Source organism: Clinocottus analis, unplaced genomic scaffold, assembly GCF_023055335.1.
Source record: "Clinocottus analis isolate CAN_PGR_092001 unplaced genomic scaffold, fCliAna1.0.p SCAF_1, whole genome shotgun sequence".
NCBI classification, from domain to species: domain Eukaryota; kingdom Metazoa; phylum Chordata; class Actinopteri; order Perciformes; family Cottidae; genus Clinocottus; species Clinocottus analis.
Genome location: NW_027175820.1, coordinates 10,738,772 through 10,760,969, shown reverse-complemented (window position 1 = coordinate 10,760,969; position 22,198 = coordinate 10,738,772). Strand labels below are relative to the sequence as shown.

The following is a 22,198-nucleotide window of genomic DNA, read 5'->3' as shown; positions in this document are numbered from 1 at the left end:
TGTAGCAATGAAAATTGATAATGCAACTTGTTTCAGAAAGATGTTTTTAGATGTAATGTAATTTAACAAATGTAATAAACATTGTTCCTTTGCCTTGTGACACCATGAATGTTTCCAATGAGTGAGCTGGGGGTGAGGAGGAGGGGGGGTGGCATCGCATTTCACATCTGGAGAAAGCAGATGCTGCACTTTTTGGGAGTTGCGTTTCCGTGCTGTCATTGTTTCCGTTTCCTCACGCCTCCGCATATCTGTTTTGGTCTTGTTTTGCCTTGAACCCGTTACGTTGCATAGTGGTCTGAGCTATCTGGAGTGAAGGGAGAGTTCATATCTTTTTCCAGCTATGGGGGACATCGAGGCTCCCAACTCGAATCGGCCGCGCCAGAATGTTCTACTCTCTGTTCTCCCGAGCAAAGAGTTCGCCTCCTCAAGGAAAGGAATGCTGCTCATTGCTGAAGTGGTAAGAAATGACCAGAGGGATCACGTTTGAAACAAATGGACCTCTTACAGAGCCATTGTTTCGCCAAATACGCGCAAATCCTCAAAGCGCGCGACGTTTTGGATGCTTTTATTTGCACTTCTCTAAGCGTCACGGCAGCTGGAGCAATGTGTTGCTTTAAGCCACGTTTGGAAATAACTATAATGCACTGTTTTAACTGTCATTTTGCATATGGGTCAGTCAGTTTCCTTCACCGGGTTTCCATTAGCAAAGGGAGGAGCAATGAGGATCAACTATAAAGTAAACGTCTACAACTGGGAACGAGCATTTCTACTGAATTGTAGACACACTGAGGAAGACCACTCAAACCCTCGTGTCCATTTTCAAATAGAGCCATTGGGCTGTCAGTGTTCAAGCTAAATAACCCTTGAAGCAACGTCGCTTGAAAATCAGCTTTTCTTAACAGAAGAGTTCACTTTTTTCACTTTTTAACAAAGCAAGGGACTGACTGTGTGTGATGGTGTGTTGGTGGTCAGGGTGGGCGCATTACTCACAGGAAGGATCTCACTGCAACCATTGCATGCACCCTTAAATAAGTGTCATGTGAGAGAGCAGTCATCTTCTTCAGATTCTTCACTCTGTTGCCTAAACGTGCAGCCTGGAGCACAGCCCTGTGTGTGTGTGTGTGTGTGTGTGTGTGTGTGTGTGTGTGTGTGTGTGTGTGTGTGTGTGTGTGTGTGTGTGAATGCAGAGCTCAGCAGCCCCTCACTCGCCTACATTTACACAATACAGCCTCTTTACTGCTACTCAACACAATGTGACTGCAATCTTCACCCCAAGGCTAAAATGCTTCAGCAGAACTGAAAAGCCAATTGGCCTCTGACAGTAGAACAACAGCTGATGTGTGTGTGTGTGTGTGTGTGTGTGTGTGTGTGTGTGTGTGTGTATGTGTGTGTGTGTAGGCGAGAGTTGACACTTGGTTTAAACTTGCATAGAGTGGTAAGACTCACTTTAGGACATTTGTGTTAAAACTACAGAACATTAAGACAGATTTAATAAAGATGACATTCAGGGAAATGAGATGAGGTGTTATTAGCAAATGAATGTGGTTGTTAGGTACATGTGTGTCTTATCTTAGTTTGTTTGGTTGAACTTTTATCTTTGACATGGAGAGTTAATTCAAATACCAAATTCAGAAGATAATATGTTCAATTCACTTATCGTTTATATGCGGCCTTGCAAATTTTGGTTTTATTTATTTATTGGTTTTGAGATCTCTTTCCTAATAAAATGGAGGGGAAGGAAATTTTGAAGCGCTCACATTATTCAGAAATGACATTTTAAATACTCAACAGTGACGTGTATTTACAGAAACAGTTTCCCTGTTACTCTAGATGATATACAACATGGAAGAAACATTTAAACTATTTGGAAAATCAAGTGATATACTTACATATCAGTATAACTATTTACTTACCGAATAGCTTTAAATGAGTGAATCCAGCGAATGAAATATCTGACCAAGAAAGGGACTTGCAAAAAAAGTAAAATAAAAATCCCAAATTGCCCTAAAACCGTGTTTGTTCTAGGTTTGCAACATTGTACAAATGATGTCATACAAGCAGAGATATTAAAAAGCTACCACAGCAAAACTGTATGGTGAAATTGCTGACGGTTCACGTTTGGATGTTGTCTCACAGTATGTTGTCATATCGCCCAACCCAAACTGGGACTACTTTTTACATGTTGTACATTTAGAAACTAAAGTTTATGTTTCTAAGGTTGTTCATTGGTGTGGAAAAGTAGTTTGTACTGCAACCTCCTCGCTATACTGTGTGTCCTGAAAGTATCATAGTTGTATTGTATTTAAATACAGTTAAAGCTTACAGATAGTGTTACATAAACTCACAGTTAATGAACACAACTGTTGGATGTGACTAAAGTGAACACAACCCGTTGTTTTTCCATTCTTGGGAGTATTAGTCAGACACATCTACTGCTGAGCATGCATTATTATACACAGTGTGTCAGAGCACTGCATATTTCTCATTAGGATTCCCAGTCAGCAACAGGCCCAATAAGGAATGTGAAATCACAGCGTGTAAACTTAATGTTGCTGAAAAAAGATTTTTTTTGTACCGTTTGAAATATTTTCAAAATGCAAACAAGCTGTTAATAAAGGCGGCATGGCGCGGTAACTGTGTGCAAAGTGTGCCTCCTGCTTAGGTGGAGGAAACTGATTGGATTGTCAGAATCCTGAGCTCAGTGTGCAGCCTAATGTGTTTGTGGCCTCAGGATTTATGATGTTTTTTGTGAGTTTGAAAGCCCCCACATGCACTCACAGCAAGTTTCACTAGCTTCAAGACTCAGTAGACTCATCACATACCTTTTAAGGGCAAAGCTTTGAAGCCACGCTCTCCCCCGTCTGACCCCACTTCATAGTACAGTTTGTTATAGTACAGTTCATTTGTGGAGAGTTTGCAAAACAAATGATGACATGATCAGTCATTTGATGGAATAAGAAAACTGTGGAATTATTCTCAAGCAAAACATCATGCAATTAGAATGAATGTTTCCAACTTCTTCTGTGTTTTATGTTATTATAAATAATATGTCTTTGGCTTTTGGATGAAACGAGAGATTTTCAAAGGTAACCTTGAGCCCCGGGGAAGTTGTGACGCACATGTTTCACTATTTTCATTATCACCTCGAAAACGGTTGGAGCCAAACCTTTGTGTAGGTGCAGCCTTAATGCACTGTCACTTACTTGACATCTGCCTTTCTGATATGATGTGAGGTTGTTTTTTTTCTCATATACAGTATGAAAAAATGTAGAAACTATGCCTGCTCATCTGTTTTTATTGTGCATCATAGTCATCCTGACATCCCAGGCCCTTTCCTCCATAAGCAAACATGCCTGAGCATCTCAATGAAAGGCTTCTAATCAACCTGTAGAAGTCCTATCGATCGCTGACAGGATGCTGCTGAGGAGCAGCATTTTTAAGTAATAGCAGCTGTAGCAGTTTGGGTTCAGTCAGGGGGAGTTCCTAACCTCAGGCCAGTGTGGGACTATGACAAAGACAAGATGGCCGGGCCTGTCTGAGATTACAGGGTTTGGACTTGCTTTCGTTTGCACTGATATAATCTGAGCAGCACTTCTAATGGCGAGTGTTAAACACAGGGCGGGCTCATTTACTCACATTGTGACTTCTTGTTGCAAAGAAAAAGGAACACCTTTGAACGTCCTCTTTCATTTAAACAAGATCATGTTTGTGGTTTGCCTGCACGCGCATGTTTGTGCGAGAGAGAACGAGAGGGATTCGGTGTCACAGTGTACATGTCGCTCCGAAAAAACATTGTCTTTTAACAGCTGTAACCTCTCACAGGAAGTGAGCCTGGAACTGTACTTCACATAGATTTCAGTTTTGGGACAGTTTTACATTTATCTCAAAAAGAAACACAAGTTTTAATTAACTCTTTGTTCAAGGCTTCAACTCTTCATTCATTAAACCATGACTTTTTTCAAAACAGTTTTTGACATTTATGCACTAGCATGACTTTTTTCAACATGCTATACTGTGGTATAATTAAGACCTTTATTGACATGCTGTATTATAACATCATCTTTTGACATAATATATATCTTTGACTTTGTTTGACTTTTATTTTTATACTTTAATTTGTTATTTTTATGACATTTGTACCTACTATACTTTTCCTTTTTTCATCATACTATACTATTTAATTGTTCATGACTTTTCTTCATAATACTATACTTTGACTTTTCACAAATTTGTTTTACATACTGTTTTATAACTATTTGGACATACATTATGATAGAACGGTAAATTAACTTGTACACTGATGACAGGGGCTACTAAGGAGCTAATTGTTACTGTTGCTGCCACCATACTGTACATGTTCATATATATATATATGTGTGTGTCTCTCTAATTGTCTCTGTAGGCGCTGTCCTTTGTGTCCTTTGTGTGCTTCGCGGCCTCCACAGCAGCAGCCTTTGTGACCGTTCCTCTGCTGGAGTTCCTCGCTGCTCTCTTCTTGTTGTTCGCTTACTCGACCAAATTTAATGAGAGGTTTAAAGGCTTCCTCTGGCCTCTGATGGTAAGAGCAAGTTTAAAAACGTTAACGCGGATTTGCATGCTGTTGTGCATGATTGTCAAACTGTAAAGGACAATTGTAAAGTAATATGAAGTTAGATTGTTCCACTTAATCACAGTGTTTTCTCTCAAAGGATTTCCTGAGGTGTGTGTCTGCCTCCATTATCTTCTTCATCATCTCGATTATTTCCGTATCCAAATATATGGACATTTCCTCTAAGGCTGCTGGGGTAAAGTCATCTCAACGTATTTTACACCACCCTTATTTATGTATTCAGAACACACACAAATTCTCACGATTTTTATCTTTTTTTACAGATATTTGGATTCATTGCAACCATCGTTTTTGCTTTAGATTTCTACCTAATTTTTAATGAGCTGGCTGCTTTCCTTAAGCAAGGCGGAGGAGGGGATTCCAATGAGGAGCCATCAAGAAACCAAGGTTATGACCTTTTTACAATATTATTATGGCATACTGACGTTTATGTCATACTACACTATGACTTATATAATTGCTTTTTTATGATTTACTATTCTAAGACATTCTTTGTGACATGAATCACTAGTTTTTGGCATACTATGACATTTGTATGTTTACTATCCGATGGCTTTATCAATGACAATGTGACATAATATACTTTAAATTATTTATTCTTATGGGAAGCTGTACAATGACATTTTAATTCAAAAATGTTACGACAGACTATTTTATGAGATTTATGATGTACTATACAACAACTTTCTTTATGGCATATTATATTTTGATTTTTCCAGACCTTTTTTAACCACATCTATACTTTTTGTTTGTCCTGTTTGTTTGTTTTATAGCATACAATACTATGAAATGTTAAGGCATAGTATAGTTTGCCATTTATAACATCTTCTGGCACATTTTTTTTCTCTCTCTCTCTCTCTCTCTCTCTCTCTCTATATATATATATATATATATATATATATATATATATATACACACACACACACACAGACACATACATATTCTTGCAGGAAAAGCAGTAGACTAACCAAAGTTGTACATGTTAATGTAACACATTTTCATTTTTCAGATGAGTTTTCAGACTCGGATTCAGACTGAGACTGCGGACCATCACCAGGAGATCCACCAGCTGACAAGATCATGCAAAATAAAACTTTGCAGGAGAGCTTTTCACTTTTAAGTTTGCAGCTGCAAAACTCTGAAAGTGTTTCATTGTGTCTCAAGGTTACTTTGATACTCTGTGCAGCACAAGGTCACATTGCTTGTTGTTTAATTCAAATTATGTCCATTTATTGAAGCTGGAACATTGTTTGGTCTCATGATATTGATTCGCAGAAGCTGTTTATATGACCTGCACGTGGGCGCATCTGCGTAAACCTGAAACAATGATTCATATACACGTGTGTGCATGTACTGCGGCCATATTTACAGACATATTAAACTACAACACTAAATTAATGTCATTATTTAATAATTGTTAGGTGTGCCAATAATGAAGGATGTAAGTGGGGTATCATCATCATTAATACATTTTTAGTACTTTAAAAGAAATGTCTAGGACATAGAAGACAGGATTGGTTGCATGTTGGCTGCTTACAACCTCTGTTCAATTGTCTAAACTCTACAAGAGTTCTGTAGGTTGAGGATGATGTTAAACTACCTCCCTATAAATTTGACTTTTGGTTGAACAGAACAGAATTCCTGTAATTGCTGTACCACATGACAACCTTTTCTGGAACGTTTCAGTTTTTAATATGACTTGATGACCCGTGTTTGAAAGCTGTCATGACTCTACGTGACTGAAATGAGTTTGAGTTACTCTCTGCTCTTTTGTTTCAGTTTGCTCCCTGGATGTGCTTCTTACAACCATTTGTGTGTGTGTGTGTGTGTGTGTGTGTGTGTGTGTGTGTGTTTTTGTTAGTGTGTGTGTGTGTGAGAACAACAGTGCATTGTAGATGTATTATTATACTGGTAAATGCTCGATATCCGATATGTGAAGCTTTCTTTGTTTTGAAAAGTATCTTTGAGTCTTCAATTCTTCTGCAGCCACTACTGAAGAATTACCCCCCCCCCCCCGCACTAGCCACATCAATTGTGTATGTAATGTACCTGGCACTGCACAAGTGCTACAACAGCACTGTGAACTGAAAGTAGATGCATTGTTGGTCTCTAACCTCCATGTGGAAATGCATTTGTTGAGAGCAATTGGCACATTAACGGTTAAGAAAATACTTCCACGGTTTTCCTTTTACAGAGTTTGTTACTTCTTTGGCTTTTTTTTTTTTTGTTTGAATGGTGCCCGGGCACAATCCTTGAGGCTGAAATCCTTCAGTTCATCTGAAGACATGTGATTTTCACTGGGCAGCTAGAAAAACTCAACAAACTCTTTTTCGACATGCAAACGCATTTTCAAAAATAAACTTCTGAAAAAGAGAACCGAAGCACCACGTTATGAAGGAGGTCCCTCGCTGAACTATTGTTGGTGAAATATGAAGATTTTTTTTTTAACCGTTTTGACATTTTATGAAAAAAATGTTTAAATAAAAAAAAATGTTACTACTTTCAATAATGTTCAAATGACTTTATTTAAATTGTCACTATACACACTGATGTGAAGCCTCTTGAAAATGTTTTGAATGCAAAAACATTTACAAAACGACTCCATGCTGTTCAAGACGTGTTGTTGTAATCAAAGCACACATAATTAAAAGGAAACAGGAGAGCATCTCACCTCTAATATAATCCAGACTGAGCATGTTCACTGTTGAAAGTGTGATGTGGAAACTAGTGGAAAGTATTTATTCTCTTCTAGAAATAGACCATAACACACTGAAGCAAAACGTTGTACAGAGCTGCAGCTTGATAGTTTTTGACTGATATGGTCAATTGATATCATCAAATAGCATAATGTACTTGCGTGATTGTCCTTCAAAGTGTGACTATTTACACATCACCCCGACACAAATCCATCCATGTAAGAGGAAAACAGAACAGATGTTATTGTCTATCCATAAAAGTAGTTTGGTCACCACACCAGGACAAAAAGCAGTTGTACGTTGGACAAGTTACAAAAAACATGAGAAAAGTCTAATTAATCAAACATTCTGCGTGATGTGGAAACTTCTGACTCCGTTTAAGAAGCCATACGGTTTTTATTTTCATTCAAACCCACAGTCAAACATATTTCTGGTCCTTTTCTTGTACACACACACACTACTGCACTTATCTGGCTGTACTGCAACAGTCACAAGAATAAATGTTAGATGACAACCAGGAGGTGGCGTCATTGAGTCGATTTACACACAGCACAAACTCAACCCAGCCTGATTACATAGAGGTCTTAGACAAACAAAAGAAAACGCACACACATGTAACTGTAGTGTAAATTCAATGCATTCAAATGATATCCGACACCAAGACCTTAGTTTAAATGTCTTTCTTCTTCGTAAAAAAAAAAAAGAGGAAAAAAAGTGATTTTTCAAGATAAAGCATCGTTTTCAGTTCGTCAGGTACGAGCCGAACAGAAAGACATTAAAAATCTGTTTTGCGCTCTGCATGTATGAGCTTTATAACAGCTGCAATGTGGAATGATAGTAATCTCATAATACATGAAGTGTGATAATATACTGTAGATACATATGCACACATTTTTATAAAAGCTGTGACAATAATGCTAAAAGTACCGCATTTTCATCCCACCATCTCTACCTTCAATTGACTCGTCCTTTTTAAATAAATGGTCACTTAATGAAAGAATCGGTTTCAGTAATTTTCATTCTCAATGATAGTCGTATCATGTTTAATAATTAGGAAGGCATTAAGAAATACAGCGTTCAGTTCGAGGCACCCTGTGATTTCATTTCAAATCTTTTTTTTTGAAGGTTTCAAAGACGGAAGGAGTCTGTCAATACCTGAGAAACAGTCTATTAGGCTATGGGCTTGGTCTTAGGTCACCTACTGATTTAAAAATTAATCTCACTGATGCACCGTCAACATTTCTGTCAGCTGAAACTGTGGATATGTGCAAAAGTAACAAGCTACCAATGACGTCATCACTCCTGGCTCACAGTGTTGCTGAACACAGACCTTGAAATGAAAATGTAAGGAATGCTAGTGTTAATATGTTTGGGATAGTCAACACATATATAAAATAAATGGAAAGAGGTACTTTAATGTTGGTCTCATAATTGTGTCAAATCCAGTGGATTGTGTTGCAAAGAAGTAGGTCCTTTTCACTTATTTCAAAATGTTGAACTTTTGTTCTGATGTCTGTCTTTATTGCAGTTCAGAATGACCTTGTACTGTTATAGCTGTTTAACTGCTGGCAGGAGAGATCTTAATAGCGGCTAAAGGTCACATATCAAAGGCATTTGTAAAGTTAGTCAAGACGAACATCAGCATGTGTAATCTTGAGATTAGAATATCTACAGCCTTGCTCACAGGTCAAACCAAAGGCTGATGTCATATATCTAGGAAAGATCAATCAAGTTATGGTGCTCCTGTTGTGCTGCAGGTCAACTGTATGCTTCTGGTCCAGTGGTTTCCTGGACCCACTGTCACATTTATTACCGCAGGCTTCCCAGCCAGCGGCATGAAATAAGCAAACTGTACAAAAGTTGACCTTCTTTAACTTGACTTCTTTCACAGTGAAAAACAAAACCTTCTGAAAAGTCAACACCTAGTTAGTGCACAGTTGGAGTGAAGTCAGTCTTTTTTTTCTTCTTCTTCTTCTTCTTTCTTTTGGCTCTTCTTCGGAAGTTATCCTTCATACTGACTTAGAAAGATATGTGGATGACAAGTTTTACAGAGAATACCTTCAATTCGGTCTGGAGCTCTTCACTTCAGAGTCTTTACGCGTCACTGCAGACAGGGTGCCTGCTAGACAAAGCATCAGAGCTCAACTGTGGCATCGACAGTGGCCGGGCCGGCAGAAAGCACAGCTGAGGTGATGTCGGGGGAAGTCACAAGCATGTGGTGCGCTTGAGATGGCCCTTCCACTCAAGACTTGAATGGAATACTTTCATTGAGTCCCACTGTCTGCCAGCACTCACGCGAGCTCAGGTCTTGCCTCCATTTCTCCACGAGATGCGGTGCGCGCTCGCATGTACTCGCTAGTCTGTGGCGCCCCCTGACACCCACTGCCGAGGCGCCACCGCCGTACCGCCAGGAAGGTGTTTATGCCATACACACCTGTCACCAGGAAGCCAAAGATCTACATACCAGTGGAAACAGGAAGAATAAGAACAATGTCTGAATTGGAACAGTAACCAAAGGACAACACGCTTGCATGGCCACACAGATCCTATGCAAACTTGATTTAGGCACACAAATATGTAGGGACTGATAAGATTAGGCTTAAAAGCAAATTGCAAGAATAGACGTATGACTTTAATCATGCTTAGTAAACACACACTCATGCACACAGTTGGTCTGGTGTTAAAGAAATGTGCATTCAGGTTTGCTTCGGCGGCACATGCCATCTGCTCAGTAAGCAGGGAGCATGTGACTCGGATCAGATAGCAACTGAAGTGACCAGGCAGCTGCAGCACTCAGATAATTCAATGATCTGCTCAGAACAAAACAGACCCAGGAACAGTTCCTGCATTCTGCTCTGCTCGGCCACAGACATGAGTTAAAAAGTCGGGTCCCTAAATGAGATCTTTGCTGACACTTTTCAATGCCTCAGTAGGAATTCTTAATTATATGCCTTGATAAGAAAACTCATGGCTGATAGGAAGAAGTTTGTAAAGGTGTCTGCCACGTGTTGTAGCTGCGCATCTCGGTAAGAGAGGACGGTTCTGACCACTCACCACTGCTGCTATTTCAGCTCCAGTGTTGTGGTTGATGCAGGCTAACACGAGAGCCGACAAGAAGAAAAAGAAGGTGCTGGCAGCCGTGTTGACCAGGTCCTACAGGGAGACACAGAAACAAGAGGATTACATTAGAAACTACATGTTCAGTAGTACTAGTATTTTTTTTACATGCCTGACATTGTAGAATATGTATTATTTCTGAAAAGACAACAATAAATTAGCAATAAATTGTCCGATCACAAGATTAAAAACTAGAGCATGTGATACTGGTTTTACATTTTTGTTTACAGATGGTCTTATGGTTCAATCCCCAGCTCCACACAAAGTATGTGCCATATTTAAATTGACAAATTCAACTATAATATACACAAATTATATACATTTAGTAGCCTTAACATAACCTTTTAATTCAATGTAGCTAAAGCACTCAAGGCAACAATGTTATAACAGTTTTTTTAACATTTTAAAAATAAGACGTGTTTGTTTTTTTCAACCCGAAAGTATTCGAGCAATTTGAAATTTAGCTGCATCAATGCGAATATCAAAATCGACAGATAAATGCATCTCTTTTAAAGTCCACAAACATTTGAAGCTTCTTTTCTTTTTTTACACACTATTAGCGTCAGCAACAAGGCCCCCACCACGACCAGGTAGGACATCCGGCTGGACTTTCAACTTTAAAACGCCAGGAGGGCAAAGAAGCCAACTGCACATACTTAAGCCACCTAGCACCTCATATTACACACAAACACACATAACTCACTCCATCCCCCACCTTTTTTTACACATGAGAAGGGGAATGAAAGAGATTCTACCCTTTGAGGTCTTTCTCTCTTCTCCTCAGCAGTAGATGCCGTTAAGCGATGGTTAACAACGAGGCATGACTGGACCACGGCCCTCGTGGTCAGATGCCTGATAATGATCATCACAGACGTGGTCTCTCTTATGACACACAGCGCTCGTACAACAGCGGCGTGGCAGAGGCTGAATCAGGCACAACAGACAGATCAGCGTGGCACAAGAACTGCGGCTGATTGTGCAATTTAATCAGGCACGCATTAATGTGGAACCATAACACCTCCTGCTAACTGACACGGTTAATGTGCAACAAAATCATAACCCCACCCAACACACACAATAAACTTCCTCCTCACACACACACTCAGATGCACATGACAAACACTGCTCACAATACAAACACACGCTCCCATATATCTCGCCCAACTGGTTAGACAGGAAATGCTGTTTAGTATTCCAGTGTCCCATTCTCATGTGTATAAAGGCTTTTCTGCAGTTTTCAGATCTCATTTTCTCTCAAGATCCAGTCAGTTGTTCCTGAAGTTGACCCCGAAGCCTCTCGGCTTCACCCTAATACTACATTTGAATCTCTGTGATTCATTATTGGCTCAGTATCTGCTGAGATTCACAAAATTAAACCAAACCAGTACGCTTTAAATACACACACAGACACACAAAAACACACAGAGTATACTGTACACTATATCAACTAGGAGATCTAGTACATATAGCGAGCAGTTGGTCAATCCAGTTGAATCCTGTCAACCTTGACCAACTTTGTCTACATTGTCTCAAAAGCCCAAAGCCCCATGAATATATCTGTGTAAACAACAGTTGCTCATTTTGAAACAAGACAGCATTGACATCACAGCAGAAAAATAAACTAAAGTTTTACTCCATTTGTGCCTCTGTGCCTCTGATCTGCATCATGTGGTCTTTTTGATAGTAAACTCAAATAAATTGTCTTACACAAGAGTGCAGGATCAAGACTGTGATCAGAAGACAGTAATAATTGTACATAACCACATATTGCTCCATATAGAAGTATGTGGTTCTATGTTTCTGTTGTGCTCTCAAGATAGAAGCTAGAAATAGCCATTGGACGGCGACTGTGGAAACCCTGGAGGACGCAGCAGAAGACTAATTATGACATCTATTCTCTCGACAGTCAAAGCAAGTCCCACAAAGCCAGAAAGCTTCATGCAAAAACACAGTGTCTCTGCGGCTCTCACATCTATGCCCGACTCTTTTTGAAAGACAAATAAAGATAGTAGGGAAGTATTTCATGCTTTTTGTCTGCTTGGGAGGCAAACATCAGCTGTAAAAACCAAAGAAAGCTTTTATTGGATTCCGCTTGTAGGTAAAGTAAATACAACATGAGCAAAGTGGTCGATGGTCTGCACTGATGATGGATTAATGACAATGGCTAATAATAACCACAAACCTCAGCTGTGTGTGCAGATTCAGCAGAGAGATGGCAATGCATTACTGGCAGAATAGCACGGCCCATCCGAGAAAGGATGACCATACAACATACTGGGACTTTTACTTTATTATGTTGAAAGCAAACAAGTTGCAACATTATCTAGTATATGTCACAGATGGATGTTTTGACAATGGCATGTGTGTGTAGGGTGTATGTAAATGTATACTATAATACAAATACATTATTTGAATAATTAAAAACAAACACCTATAACTGTGTTTAGAAAGTAGGAAAAAAAGAGACCAAATAAAACTCTGATATCTCTTAGCTCTTTAGGTAAAATCTTACAATTAAACATAGAAAATTAAACTACCTGGGCGACATCTAAAACCTTCAGCCAATATAGATACCTTTGGAACATAAAGAGCTGCAGACAGCAGCTTTGCGTTACACTCCTTGTGTGTAAGGCTGCGACAGGTCCAGTCATTCATTCCTAATTCATTCATGCATTAACTGCGATGAGATACTGTTTATTTTCAAACCAATGCTCTCTTTTTAAATCAGAGAACACAAACAACACCATCACTCTCTCACTGCCGCTCCCCTTTAGGCTGTAAATGTTCTTCCCAGTGTGTGTCCTTAGGGTCGCCCCATTTCTGTCCCACAACCCGCCAGCGTGGCCGACAGCTATTGGGCAAACAATGAACCGAGTAGTGTGCCCTTATGTCTCGAGCCGGTTGTGCAAAGCTACTTTATTTAAGTGAACTAAAACCCTCGAAGTTCAACTTAACAAGTAAAAAGTCATAGAGTGGCTTTCCAACACGATCTCAGCATTCATTTCCTTGTTGAAGGGGAGGGAACGGCGGTCAGGATCTGTGTTTCCCCCTTCGTGCTGCCAAAGTCATCACGGAGGGTGAATTGGAGGAGATGGGATCACATAGCACATAATTGTACGATCAAAACCCTCCCTTGACCGCATTATAAAACAGCTCACTTCACAGAGGAAGAATGCCAGCGTCAGTCCACGGTTTGGAGTTTGGAAATGGGGCGAGGCAGCAGAGGGGTTAATGTTTGGTTCACACTCTGAAAAGCTTTCTAACGGTGGAATTCCCAGAGGCCTAACGTGACTGGAGCAGCTTTGAACTTGATAGAAACAAACAGCATGGGGTACTGCGTACAACTGTGGAGTGGAGCTGAGCATCATGTGCTTGTTAATTACAACAGCGTGGAGTCACGGCTTCGACTGTGAAATCAAACTGTAAGTTGGTCTTCCACTCAGCAAAAAGTAAACAGGGTATTTGTGTTGGAACAAAGAATTTGTTGTCATCCAAATATATGTAATGTTCTTCACAAAATATGAAAGACTCAATATCCTGCATAACAGCATGTTTCCAGCAAAAACAATTAGCCACACCACAACCACAAACTACAGTCTAAGTTGAGCTAAGATGGAGGATTGACCTCTTAGTCTCATGGCAACAGACAACCAAACCTACTTCTGCACAGGCCTGTGCACACAAGTCCATGTTGACAAATGCACATTTATTGACAATTAATAACTGGAAGGGAAAAATGTATTGACTTGTGAGGGCTGACATGAGAAATGGCGGTGAGCCTCACGAGAAAATGAACAGACCGTCTATGAAAAAGAGCCAACGGTAGGATTTCAGATTATAAGGACTCCGAGACTGTAAAGCGGTTTCATTCGGTGTCATTCCACCAAAAGTCTGAGCCAAAGGCATCCCCTCCCCTCCGTGCATGTGTGAGATGGAATACTGTATTAAGGATGCCATAAAGCAATCTGATAGCTATGGTTGGATTTGGACATCTGGCTGAACATCCACAGCTTTACTACGGTATGTACACTGTGTGGCCTCTGGAAATACAGTTGAAGTCAATTTTCCCCCACTCCTCTCTGTAAAGGATACTAGCTCAGAACACACCAACGAATGTGTGTAGGCAAATACTGACAGGCTACTAGTATCTGATGGTGAACACCCACCAGCTCATTTGCCTACAGCCGCCACTGGAGGCACTTCCAACCAGCTCCTACTCACTCACGTTTTTTACACAATGAGTTTGACTGAGCTTGATAATAAGAGATAAGATATGTGAAGCCTTTATTAGCCCGACAGCGGCAAGACACAAGACATACTATGACCTTTTTATGGCACACTACGGATGTATTGATAGTGAGGAATGTTTTGTCAAATTTGGTGCAATTTGGACATGCAAGATTTCCAATTTGATGAACTTTGAATAAACGACCACACAGCCTTCTGTGCACGAGTGGGGGCGGAGTCTCAGGATTGGGGTTGATCCCTAACCATAAACCAGCATGTTGTCCACAGCAAGCAGAGAGCGGCCCATTGACTGCAGTTTCCTCTTGCTACTTCATATAGCGTGCTTTCAAATGGACAACGTTACAATCAAACTATTCTGCATTTCCCTGGAGTCAACAAGCACGAGTGCGTAGCCTAAGGAGCAGCGCTAACATGATGCTGCACAGTGTACTGAATAATAATGCATCATATTTTAATAGTTGCATTTTGTGAGTCAAATAGGAATCTGCAACGTAACCATCAGGTTATTTTTAACACTACAAGGTTTTCTTATGAAGTAGAAGGACACAGTAAAGAGCTGTGCGGTTAATTAGCATATTTTTTACATAGAAATGTTGTGCATTCAGTATTAATAAACTTCACCGAGTGAAGAGCTAAGTCAATGACCTGTTGTGACCTCTAGGATAATCCCAGCTATATGGAACTTTACAACCATAAACTACAGACCTATGGTCTTCAGAGGTTGTATGGATTAAGGTACATGGGCAATAATGACTTTCTGAGCACAGCATGGATTTGTGTATAGGGTTCTTGAAGGTCGAGGTGTCTTATGTTTTGGTATTATGGAGTGATTTTTTTTTTATCATTATGATCAAATCTCAGGTGGTAAATATTATTCATAGATTTAGCATCTAATCTGTGTATCAACCTAAAAACCGCTGCGACAAGTTCTGCGATATAACTGAGCACAGAAATGTCAAACATACTTCCGCCATCATCAATATCATCATAAGGTTCTATGTGTTCTGCTGAGGGAACCGCTCCTGCAGTCCCGGCATACACGGCATGTCATTACAGCCGACCCCTTGTCTCAGACGTTTGTCACATTCCTCGTCAAGACGCTTTTGTTCTAAACTAAGTCACAGGTATATCATGAGTCTGGTGTCACGACACATCACGTCTGCATGTACCTACCGTGAGGCTCCAGTTGACGTGGGGCACCTTTGTGTGCAGGTTGAGGCTGAAGATGAGGAGGAGCACTCCTGTCACCACAACAGCGCTGCAGCTGACAAACTCAAAGAAGTACACTCCTCCACAGGGAGAACACATCATGATCGTCTCTATGCAGATGAATCCGATGAGTGATAGGACCTGAAGTGAAGAATAAGAGGAGAATGGCATGTTGAATAGACTGTTTATGTGTATGGTAAAGATCAGTCAAACACATAAACCCTTTCACAATGACGCCACACGTTGGATTTGTATGGCTGGAATCTGTCCAGTCATACACATTTTTTTGTGTTGTAATTTCTTTTATGGATGAAAGAATTAATGAAATAAATGATTCCTGGTTATGCTGCTCTTGAGGATGAAGGGGTACTATTGCCATTTCTGCAACTTTAAGTGAGTGTCTTTCCAGATGATGAAGGGATTGTCCTATGAATAGACCAGAGGTCGTGAGCCCATCTCTAATGTCTCACTCCTGGCAGACGGAGAAGAGTCCTCCCTCCAGCCAACATCGATCAAGAAAAACCGCAGTATGGGAAGAATTCTGCTATTGAGGTGTTCCTCTTGCCATCTAGCCTCCGACAAAACCACACACAGATTACCGATTGGCTCAGAGACATAACAGAACCAGTAGAACACCACTGCAACATATTACTGACCTAAAGCAGCCAAATTTAAACTAGTTTAGACCAGATCTGCTTGGGTCTACCAGAGCTGGGCAGGTTTAACATTTTGTATTAAATGTTGATACAATATATTGTAAAAGGAAGGCTGTAATTCATTTGAAAATCTTTACAAATGTTTTGCAACCATAACAAATGACTTGACAACTGTATAATTCTACAGCTTTTTCTGAAGATTGGGCCCTTTTCCAGCTGGACGTTCACTTGATTTAACAGTTAGTTAAGCAGGAAGTTTGAAAACCAGCAGCAAGTGATTTTAAAAGTTAAATAACTGGAGATTATTACTCTCGTCTCTAATAGCTAGAATCTTATCATTGAAGAAGTTCATGAAGTCCTCACTACTAAGGTCTAGGAACACACGGAACAACAGAGCTGTGACTGATGTCTGGTATGTCCGGGTTTTGTTTCGGAATGTCCCTGTTCTGGGTTGTTGGATGTCCGCAATTGAATTGCCAGGTTCCGGAATTTGCGGGTTCTGGAATGGTTCTGGACTAACCGTGTTCTCAGCTGTCTGGGTTCTGTTCCGGAATGTCCATCGGATCAAGTGTGTTATATTACATCTATAGCCAATCCCTCCATATCTCTAATGATCAAAATACTGACTCCCAACGTGGGGCTCGAACCCACGACCCATAAAACCAATATAGATTTTCTTCCAATATTGAATCCACTACAGCTAAACTAATCACTTTAGCAAACAAACACAACCATTCCCAGCAGAAGACCCCTCCTCATAGCAGCTCAATAGTCAAGCTTGTTTATCCAGATTATTAAGCAGAGTCTACGCTTTGTGACAGACTCTTAGTCCAATCTCCCAAATCTTTGGCTAAGACATTACCTCACAGGAAACCCCTCAAGTTACACAGAACATGTCCAGCTTTCGCATTACCAGTGACACACTACAGCAAAGACAAGAGAAGGCCGATCCACTGTCCTGCCAACATTATGGCAAACATTTCATGTTGTGCAGCTGCTGAAGGCATATTAGAGTGTGAAGTTGGACAGCAGTCCATCTGGGACTGTGATGCAACAAAAAAAAGGTTAAACAAAACCCAAACAGAGGTGAAGGGCTGCACGGGCCTCAGGGTGATGTCATACCTCTTGAAGAAAGCATATTGCTTTTCCCAGGTCCCTGTGCAGCAGGTGTCAGGCAGCCACAGGGGAGGAGGCAGGGGATCACAAAGCACTACTGGATAATCTCATAAGTAATGATTTTATGCCATCCTTCACCCCTACACAACATGTTCATCAACTCTCTTTCTCTTCTCTCTCCCCCTCATGCCCACAAATCCTTATCATTAAGGATTATGCATATTATTAGTTGCCTTTGAGGCCTGTAGAAGTCAGATCCCCCGGCTTATACACCATCTGTTCTGGACAGACAATGAACGGAGAAAAAAAATAGGCCTCGCTGCGAAGACTATGCAACATTATATGTCGCACTCCAAGTGCTGTGGGAACTCATGCACAAAAATAAATGACCCACAATTACTGAATATGCTTTAGCAACCTTCTACAATCATGTTGTATGTGATGGAAAAAGTAGCCTGAATGCAGGTTCCATTTTCCCCCAATGGAATAAGGTAAATGTGTTTTGCTGTGTGACCAGGCAACAGCACAATGTCCTTGTTGTCTTCGTGTCTCCCAACAAACTCAGAGTAAGTAATGCTTCGACCAGAAGAAAATTGAGCATATGGCATCTTTCTCAGAGCAGGAAGTGCTCGCTGACATTCGGGAGCATCTGGTAACTTCATTACAAAACATCCACAGACGGAAAAAAATGAAAACCAACCTTACCATAATATTTAATTACCACTTGTTAGAATAGGAAAGCGTGGGTTCACATACCAACATGAGTGAACTGCTATTCATCATGAAGACATACAAACAAAGAGGGTTTCATTGGTGTTCTGTCAGGTCTGACATGGTATCAGATTCCTGTCAGTGTAGAGGGGCATGAGCTGAATATCAGTTGGTCTTTGTTGACCCAGTCACAGGAGAGAGACAAAGATGGACACACCTGGCTCATGTTACATCCTACTGGGGGCGGTTTCTGAACTGTATATTCATCAGAGGAAGGTCAAGTTGACTGGCTCGAGAACATCCCGTGCAAAAGCATTTTAGTGCTCCGCTGTAAAAAACAAAATCAACAACTACACAGCTCTATTTAGCACCTTTGTCTGTGTGTTGGGAAGCAGAGACACATGGGTCAGTAAAGGTCTCCTTGGCAAAGTCACAAGGAGTATGGACGTACCCAGAGGGGCTCAGTGATGTATTGAGGGCACACCAACTCTCCAGTGATGATTAGCAAAATTGAGCTTTCCGCTTGACCTGTATTTCATACAGCAAAACTCCACTTTTAACAAGTGCGTGCTACAATGCAGCATGTGATGTACCAGTCAATTGTGCATTGATGATGCTAACTATTACTCCACGGAACCCATTTCCATGCAAAGATAATCTATTAACAATGACTACTGCCCTTGCAGCCACGGAGCAACTTTCCGTTAACGCAGTGATGTGAATAACAGGCACCAAACCTCCCTCGCAGTGTTTCCAGATTAAACTGAAACTGTCCTGCGTTTGGTCCTCGTATAAGTACATCACATGCAGCGGGCTTTGTCTAGTCATCGATCAGTTCTCAAAAAACAGCCTCACCTGGGACAGAGCTCAACAATTAGAAGGACAGAACAAAAAATATGCAAGCCAGCGAAGCTATTAACGCTTGGCAGCAGCCTCGTAGGCCTCCTCTTAGCCACAAAATGTAAACTTGGATGACTTTCAGTGGTTCTGTCCTTGGCGGGAAGGAGATTTGCATAGCTCCAAAATGGAAAGTCAGTATCAACACTGAACAAACCATTCCAGTTGATAGAAAGGTACAAACAGAAGGAGCTAAGATAATGCTTATATACATGTATTTACCTCAGCTGTGCCACAGCAGTAACTATAAAGCAGCATAGTAGATTTGACTGCACATATATATGATATATATCTGTCGCTTCTTCCAGGAACAAAGACAGATGGCTGCACACTTGCTTTGTTCATTGCTGCTTTAAAAAAGGTACATTAGAAGAGTTGCAATATTTGCATGGCACTTTACCTTTCTGTGCTACGTTGTGTTGTTTTGGCTGCAGCGTTTGCAGTCCGTTTGTATCAGGTTGTGAAACAAATGCACAGACACTTGTCAGCTTGTAATCTGAGTTAGAACCTCAAATCACGTTACCAACTTGAGATTGTATTGCATTTAGACAAAGCTTTGGGGATGTGGAAGAATTACCGAAAAATATAAATAATGTGCCGTCATTCAGCTGACAAGTTAAAGATAGTGTGACATTGTTTGATGAAGACTGCGAATATAATTATTCTTCTTCGTCTCTGCCTGCTCCAAACTTCTCCCACACGGATGACAGATGGCTTCCTACTCTTCCTTGACATGTACGCAGAGGTAAACGTCACATGTGTATGCAACAACACAGGACGACTGTGTGCACTGCCGTCAGAAAAGTGGGACACTCAGGTCATTTTTTTTTCTTTAAACGTTAAAACACAAGTTAAAAAAAAGTGAAGCCCGGACTCTGCAGTTTGGGCTCCTAGTTTGCTGGCTGTCCACAAAAAATGTTAGATGTAATTGCTAGCTTCCTCAACTTCCTGTTTTTTCCTGTTGTGGACACACTGCATCACGAGCATGCAGGCCTGTGTTGTTTGGCACCAGAAGAGAAGGAATGACTCTGGCTCGATGGATATTTCCTTCATTGGTGATTTGCCACAGCTTTTTAGGGAGCCCTCCTCTCACTTTGCTTGTTTCCGATGTCCTAGTTCAGACATCTGGTTAAGACATATTGGTTTGACATAACAGTGAAATACACATCCTGACAAATACAGGAGTGCTGAGCAAAGCATTTTTCTAAATTGACTGTTGTGATCCCAGCAACCTCACCCAGGTACCTCGACCAGGCGCACCGCTTATGGAACCTGACTAACCACAATATTAGAGTAAACCAGGACCTGTGGAGCCACATCTATTTGAATTAACATCGTGGGACTTACTACTTCAGAGTCACACAGAAGTCGACCTTGAGGAGTGTTGCTTTGAAGAAGAAAAACACTTAAAACCGCAGTCCTGCCGTCCATATGTTAGTGGCTGCTCGGTGGATGTGATCCACCAGCGGTGCGTCGTAGTTTAGTTTTACTCACTTTCATGTAAAGGCTAGCTGTAGCTACCATCTATGAACATTGCTGTAATGCGCTCAAACTTACCACTTCAACCATCTTTAAAATCCCAAAGTACGACTTCAGGTACTCCGTGTCGCAGCGGATCCCCCCCAACACGTTCCGTGAGTGGACGGGCTCGGTGGTGGGCTGGTAGGGACTGCTCGCCCCGGAGATCATGGAGGTGTTGGAGGCCTCGCCGTCAAAGCCCTCTGCCTCCTCGGTGGTCCTCATGATGATGATGATGATGATGGTGGTTGTCAAGAGAAGCTGGACAACGCTGCGACGCACAAACCCCGCGCTGACAAACCCGCCTTGGAGCCACCTCACGGGCGCAGGTCACGTTTCAGAAAGCACACTTTGTCCCACGCAGCTTGGACGTGGATGGAGGAAAGAAAAGCAGGCGGTCCACTCTTCATGGCCACCCGACGGGGTGCTCTTTAAATACCCGACCGGGATCCGTTTTTTCGTCTTCTTTTTTTTTACGTAAACCCCGCGCCGTTTCCTGATGCGTGCAACGCTGCGTCTTTCTGAAATAGCCGCGCTTCTAACTATGTGAGCCGGGGTCACTAGTTCGAATCCCGGTGTCACTTTTCGCCGCGGACGGTTGTGGTTAGTTCAGCAGCACCGAGACAATGACCGCCCGGCGGTGTGACTCCTCTGCGCGGCCGAAAAAACACCCAGTCATTGTGGCCCAGAAGAACCGAGACGACCGTATTGTTCCCTATTGTGAACTTCGGCTGGTCTCTACGGCAGCCCACGGCGAGGCTCGTGCCCGTGCGCCGCTTCGCTCGCTATGGATGCGGGGCCAGCTTGTCTCCGCCCCTCTGAAAACGGCACATTCTTGTGTTCGGATCTGCGCCCGTGTTAAGTGTTGCAAAACAGCCTGCGAAACAAATGCAGCCTGAACCACGCCGAGGGGACCGAGCTCTGCGGCTTTTTTTTCTCCTTCTCCTGTCTCTTCTGTTTCTGCAGCGCTGCTGGTTAATGCCTCCAGACAGGCCTGGTGACATTATTTGTGTTCACCACAGGATTACAGTGTGGATGAAGTTGAGACTTCAGCTGAAGCTGCTTTATCCTCTGGGGTTAAATCTATTGGAGCCTATTGTCACTTTAAAGACCAAAGCTTAAATGTTAAAATATAACAAGATATGCATATGACTGGTTTGCTCCAGCTATCTTCTCTAAATTGATTGATGCAGGAGCAACAACAAACACATTCTGGATTGTTTTCTTCTTTATTAGATGTCAGGTAAAGTAAACTTTCAGGTTTCAGGGGTAGGCCTAACTTTCTTGAAACTGAATGAACTGCAAATCCCTGTGCCTCACTGTCCTCTTGTGGTAGTTAGCAGTATGAGGTTGCTTAGTTGATTGAAGAGGACGAGGAGATTCTTCCAAACAGCCATTACTACTCTTATATAAATTGGTGC

General features: G+C 41.4%; 2 protein-coding genes across 2 annotated transcripts; one reads left to right on the top strand and one right to left on the bottom strand.

Moving 5' to 3' along the window:
• The first annotated feature begins 290 nt into the window (after positions 1-290).
• On the top strand, positions 291-6,478 carry cmtm3 (CKLF-like MARVEL transmembrane domain containing 3). The gene is made up of 5 exons (XM_068574403.1): positions 291-457; positions 4,403-4,558; positions 4,689-4,784; positions 4,873-4,996; positions 5,619-6,478. Exons 1-5 carry the CDS (start codon positions 341-343, stop codon positions 5,645-5,647), a joined length of 522 nt encoding a protein of 173 aa, XP_068430504.1. The 5' UTR covers positions 291-340; the 3' UTR covers positions 5,648-6,478.
• A 637-nt stretch (positions 6,479-7,115) lies between these two features.
• Positions 7,116-21,550, bottom strand: cmtm4 (CKLF-like MARVEL transmembrane domain containing 4). Its single transcript, XM_068580127.1, has 4 exons — positions 20,817-21,550; positions 15,844-16,020; positions 10,360-10,458; positions 7,116-9,761 (listed from the first exon to the last, which is right to left on the bottom strand). Exons 1-4 carry the CDS (start codon positions 21,000-21,002, stop codon positions 9,597-9,599), a joined length of 627 nt encoding a protein of 208 aa, XP_068436228.1. The 5' UTR covers positions 21,003-21,550; the 3' UTR covers positions 7,116-9,596.
• Between the last annotated feature and the right edge of the window lie 648 nt (positions 21,551-22,198).